This window comes from Musca vetustissima, unplaced genomic scaffold (assembly GCF_032173495.1).
Source record: "Musca vetustissima isolate MV318-11 ecotype Yass unplaced genomic scaffold, APGP_CSIRO_Mvet_v1 utg5730, whole genome shotgun sequence".
Lineage (NCBI taxonomy): Eukaryota > Metazoa > Arthropoda > Insecta > Diptera > Muscidae > Musca > Musca vetustissima.
The window spans coordinates 1-6558 of NW_026877329.1; the positions used below are offsets into that span (position 1 = coordinate 1).

Genomic DNA, 6558 nt, shown 5'->3' on the forward strand with positions numbered 1-6558 from the left:
TACTTTATAATTTCAGCAGTATTTTCAAGATTCATATTTAGCTCCCTGGACTTATTTAACACCTATCACATTCAGGCAAGTTGGGAAATAATGAAACTAGTATTGGTCGCTTTCGCAGTTGTATAATTTAGTTTTCTTACCTTCTTCTTGAATTGATCCAGTTCATTGTAATCCAGCTTGGATCGCGGGTTGTCTTCATATATGATTCCCCATTTATGACCGGATTGTGGTTTCGAGCACATCAGGAATTTTAGGTTATCCATTCGCCAAGCGCCGCGTTGGGTGGTAACTGTTCTACCTTCCCAATATTCCATATATGGAGTTGGCAAGATACGTATTGGAACTTTTATAAAATTGGTACCAATTTTAATGCCAAATGACTGAACTAATATGCTGGCGTTGAGATTGAAATACTGCAACATATCCATAATTTTTTCCTTACGACGATTGGTCGATGTTGCAGCAAATCGAATCATCTTCTGTACTTGTTTCGAGTCTTTTCGCTAAACAATTGCCATGCCCATAAAAACACAAGAACAGAGGAACATCGTTTTGTATACTTACATTCAAAGCTTGACCTTCAGCAATGGTACAGAATTCCATCGGTAAATATATTGAGCGAACTGAAGAACCAACTTTAAGACAATTTAAATTTGGATACTCAAGTGGACTTCCACGAGACCTGAAGTATGCATCAACAGTCATCTCCGTGCCCTCATCGTTTTTAAAACGTATTTTCGTGGCTGATTCCCCAATTCCCATTACTTTGTACTTTTTATCAAAACTTCCAAATGATTTTGGCGGTTTATACACAATATCAATTCCCTTCAGGTAACGTTCTACATCTCCGTATTGGTATCTATTAAAAGGTTGTCTCGGGTCAATTCTTTCGTTTGACAAGTAATCAATTAGATGACATTCACGAGGGAACGATTTGTGGGCAATATCCACATTAAGAAATGGCTGTTCACCCAAAATAGCGGCTTGGAACAAACCAGTCCAGGCTTCATATCCATTTTCCAAATCAACAGGTTGTTTTGGTTTACAGAAAAAGGAACGTCCAACACGAACGCTTCGCTCATGATTATTTCCGGACAAAATTACATCCAAAGCTTGCAAGGCTCTCATTGGTTTGTCAGAAACTTTGTCATTGTGGTAGCTGCGAGATGGAGACATTAAAAAGGATACAACAAAATTCGCTGGTTATTTCGACTTACGTTCGAAGTGAATTAAGATCCACGACACAATCATTCGTTTCCTTAATCTCTACTTGAAACTCTTTCATACGATCGCCAGAATCTGGAACCTTAAAAAATACGTTGCACTTGTTGCATTCTGCAGTATAATTATGTTACGTACCAGAATTTTACATTCGATTGGGCCCGGGAGACGCACTGGGGTATAACAACTCTTTCTGCCATCAAACGCTGCCTCAATGCCGTTAAAATATTCTCGTTTGCACTGTTCAAAAGCAGGACGCATCATTTTTTTTGGTCGATCAGGTGTTATTGTTACATCGTAGTGATAGGCCTCGTTGGGCATATTATCCAGAATCAACCTCAAATAATTCACTTCCACAACTCCTGGTCTACCCAGGGTTCCGCGAACAATTCCAGCACAATATTTTGGTTTATTCGGTAGTTCACCTTCTGGAAGAGGCAATGTATAAAAGCATTAGCGGCTGTAGATAAAGTATGAATTCAATTTACCCTCCGACAGTGATAGCTTCTGGAATGATGCTTCAATTTGTTGATGTCCACCACCTTGCCGTGGTCCCGGACCTCTCTGCTGTTGTTGCGGTCCCTGATTGCCGCCCCGTGAACCTTGTTGTGGGCCAGGACCTCTTTGCTGTTGTTGTGGACCTTGATTACCGCCCCATGAACCTTGTTGCGGGCCAGGGCCCCTTTGTTGTTGTTGTGGGTCAGGGCCTCTTTGTTGTTGTTGTGGACCTGTTCCTCTTTGTTGTTGTTGCGGCCCCTGATTACCGCCCCATGAACCTTGTTGTGGACCTGGTCCTCTTTGTTGTTGTTGTGGACCTGCTCCTCTTTGTTGTTGTTGCGGCCCCTGATTACCGCCCCATGAACCTTGTTGTGGATTAGGACCTCTTTGCTGTTGTTGTGGGCCAGGACCCCTTTGCTGCTGTTGCATACCCTGATAACCTTGTTGCGGACCGGGACCTTTCTGATGTTGTTGCGGCCCCTGATTACCGCCCCATGAACCTTGTTGTGGGCCTGGGCCCCTTTGTTGTTGTTGTCGACCAGGTCCCCCTTGTTGTTGTTGTTGCGGCCCCTGATTACCGCCCCATGAACCTTGTTGTGGGCCAGGACCTCTTTGCTGTTGTTGTGGACCTTGATTACCACCCCACGAACCTTGTTGTGGATTAGGACCTCTTTGCTGTTGTTGTGGGCCAGGACCCCTTTGCTGCTGTTGCATACCCTGATAACCTTGTTGCGGACCAGGACCGCTTTGATGTTGTTGCGGACCCTGATTAGCACCACTTGTCCCTTGTTGTGGACCGGGACCTCTTTGCTGTTGTTGCGGACCTTGATTACCACCACTTGTACTTGGTTGTGGACCTGAACCCTTTTGCTGCTGTTTTCCACCCTGCGCACCTTGCTGTTGTGGCTGCCCTCCTTGACCTATATGTAGAGAAAATGTCTTGAATCCGCCAACAAATATTGTGGCTACGAAACCGGGAACATTGAAGATACGTACCAGCTTGAGAAGTACTCTGGGATCCAGCTTGCGGAGGCTGGCTTTGTTGCTGTGGCTTTCCTTCGGATTCATTTCCCGTTTGCTTATATTCTACAAACACAATAACAAACGATTTCATCATGCAATGAAACAAACATGCAAATAAATTTCATCCACATCCAGACAAACCAACCAACCCACGAAATACTTACTATTTTTTTTGCCCATACTTGCAGAAGAATATATTTATTAATAAATATATAAATTTGTTTTTTTAATCAAGATTTTCAGATAAATTCAATCACTTTGTGATACGGAAACGAAAAAATATGTTGCGTCTTTGTCTATCGCTGGCTGTTGCTGTGTGTTGGTTGGATTGGTGAATTCAGGGTATTTATACTCTGATGTTCAGAGTTGCCATTCTATTTCTTTTATAACAGATAATTTCTATAAATTTATTTATTTTTGGGTAAATAGATTGTATTATAATTTTTAAATCAATGTAAACAAAAAATGCAAAGTAAAACTATACTTCGTGCGCGGAAAAATGTATACTAAGACCATAAATGCCCCAAACATACTTCAAATAGTATTTCATTTAGCACGGCAACCCTTTTCGTGGTGAAATGGCACGTATCTGTCTCACAATTTGTGTGTTTCCCCCATTTTGAAAAATGTAATGAAGATATGACTCATATTTTTGCAAATGATTTTTTTGAACAAAATTTGTCTCAAAAAGTGCCGGTCCACACTAGAGTAATTTCATGTGTTCGACTGTACATGAAATTTGGCGAACTTATAACCATACAGTAACTTTAAAAAAACACTCAAGTGGGTCTACGATGTATTCTAGTTTTTTCATTGAAATATATTAGAGTGAATATGTCAATAACAGTTTTGCTAAATATAACTTTTAATATTAATATATTTTATAAAATGTTTTGGACATATTCTTTCAGAAAATGTTATAAATTATGTTGTCGAAATAAACCCTTCCAAATTAAGAGATTTGCCATTTATAATTCTGTGTTTTTAGTATTTTGGTTTCAAATTACAATGCCTTGATTTAATCCATGATGCAATAATAAGGTGACGTATATCGAAGAAAATAGTAAAATGTAGTAGGTTCTTGTAGTACGGGAACAGCCCATTTTTTTTGTCTCGACCATCTGTCAAATTGTTCTTTATAATATTTCACATGGTTGGCAACTTTGCACATCGAACTCAAGTAAAATTCATGATCCAATAAACAGGTCGTGTCAGAAGCAATCGTTATTGACAATTTTGGATTAAAATCCCCCAAGCTGTCAAATTTTTTGTTTACGTTTTCACACAATTAAGTCAAAATTGAAAGCATTTTGACAGCTCGGGTGAAATCATCTGGCCTTATCGGACGACTTATTATTGGATCATGGTAAAATTAACCACTTTGACAGTTAATCGAGACATCAGCTGTGTTAAATGGACTACCTATTTATCGTGCCTTGATTTAATCGAACGAAGCAGTTCAATTGAACGATTCACAGAAAAGAGCGTATGAATTAGTTCCGACTGTATAATTCCACTTAAGGTACATTTAGATTTACGAAATCTAAACGTACCACTCGAACTCAAATGTCAATTCCATTTCTTAGGATTAACGTGACGTATACGCAATGGAATTGACATTTGAGATCGAGTGGATTTAGAAGTCTAAATCATGGAATAATTATTACAAGGTGGGGCACAGCTACCAACTGATTACAAGTTTTCTCAAGGTGGCTTGTTCCATCAAATCAAAATACATATTTTGTGTATGTATGTGTATTGTCAAGTTTAATTGAAATGAAAATGATGTTTTTAACACGTTCGTCTGGAAGTAAATACTTTGTTATGGATGGAACACACATTTTATGGTGCATTCGCAAAACGAATGTTCGCATACACATAACAAACAAGTGCGAGCGCACAACAACGATGGCTCGTTTCGTTTGGTGGTTGAAATTCTCTCTGACATTCGCTCACGAATGAAAATAAACATTCGCGAATGCTCACGAATTCTTAAAACAGCAACAAGAATAACAAACGTTCGTGAACTCAATAGTTGTTGGGACGTGTTTTGTTATTCCACACATGCTCAACACTTTCTGCTACACACACATTTGTTTGTTGTTTTTAACACCGATCGCGAGCATTCCCGACCATTTGTATTTTGAATTCATGATAAATTGAATTCTCGCCGTGAGCATTCGTGAGAAAGAGCGTCGATATAACTTGACTTTAATCTATTGTTTATCGAACCTCCATAACAAAAATGATTTATAATGGTACCCTCCAATATTCGGTAACGACGTTTTCATGTATTCTTTATAATATTGAAAGGTTACGGGAACAATTTCCTTAAAACCAATTGAAAACTTTAACTCAAGACCTATCTATTTGAATTGTATTTGATTTAAAATGTAATGTCTAAAATGAATAAAAATGGACATGACTTCGATACCATTGTGAATAGTTTTCTGCTTTTAATGCATACGTGATAGACAATTTTTAGAATTTGAAATATTTTATTATAGGGTAAGTTTTTTTGCCATTGTATGCGATTTGGGGGTACTAGAGCTATGTATCACATTGAATACGTGTTTTAACTTATAGTACCATACCATAATAGTATATGCAAAGGCCATTTCTAGTAGGAGATGATTTCATCTAAATTAACAACGATTTACATAAGATTCTTTGATGACGAATAAAACAGTTTAAAACTCTGTGGTTTTATGCAAATTGCCTGATTTGTGTTTTTGTTTTTTATTATTATTATTATTGTATATATATATTTTTTTGTTAATATAATTCAATATTATAATAAGAATAATCATAATGTTTATCATCGTTTAATATGTATATAAGTTAAATAAATTACAAATACTCACTAGTAAAACATGTAAAACGGAGTAGGGGGTTTTCACTTTTGTTCTCTCAAAAGAGAACAACAACAAATCATTAGGTGTGAAGTTGAAAGTGACAGTCAGTCGAATGTAGCAATTCGATGTATGTATGTACTTACTTGTAACCATCCTCTATACGTTTGGTTGTACGTTTGTAGTTGCCTGGCTCCCAAAACGATTCACTGCCAGCTTCTAATAATTGATCATCGCTGTGGTGCGACATTTTCTAAATGTGGACAAAAATTTAAATGCAAAAAAAAAAAACACGATTCAATGAATAATGATATAATCATATATTGCTTTACATTATTTTTATTTTAGATGAATTTATATATATTAATTGGAAGTGGCATCATGTGTTTCGTTAAGTTTTAAGTTTTACTCCTCGTGAGTTACATCCCAGACTCCTTCAGCATGAAATCTAATTGATTTAATATTGTTAGAGCGGTTTTCATATTTGGGACAAGCACATGTAGATATGTCGGATTAAAATTGGCAAGGGATTTTGGATGCTGAACATTTTATCTAATATCTTTTTTACTCCTTGCAATTGTAGGTCAAAAATGAAATATGATTTTTAAAGAAAATATTCATATTAAATTAAAAATTGCAATTTAGTTGCATTCAAATGTATTTATTGAATAATAACTCAAATGTTTTGAATTTCATCTGTGGATATTTGGGATTATTTACTATTTTTGCATCATACATAGGTGATCGTTATACATATATAGAATACATATATCTTTATTGAAGAGCGCTCTCTCAACAATCTTCCATTTATTCAACTTTTTTCTGTACTCTTCTCTGTTCCGGGCAATATCTCCATATACCCTCTTGAAATAATCTTCAATTAAAAGTGATAAAGAATTGTTAAGGGTGTTATCGGAGAGAGGGTCCTACTACTCTAAGGCATTTAATTAATTTTACAATGACA

General features: G+C 36.8%; 1 protein-coding gene across 1 annotated transcript; it reads right to left on the reverse strand.

Moving 5' to 3' along the window:
* Window positions 1-140: 140 nt before the first annotated feature.
* On the reverse strand, window positions 141-5844 carry LOC133321928 (protein argonaute-2-like; the record flags this gene model as incomplete). The annotated part of the gene is given in 6 exon segments (XM_061531000.1): window positions 141-503; window positions 565-1159; window positions 1218-1335; window positions 1383-2805; window positions 5607-5649; window positions 5741-5844. Coding segments are annotated over 6 exon segments (2646 nt in total), but the record flags the coding sequence as incomplete, so codon positions are not given.
* Between the last annotated feature and the right edge of the window lie 714 nt (window positions 5845-6558).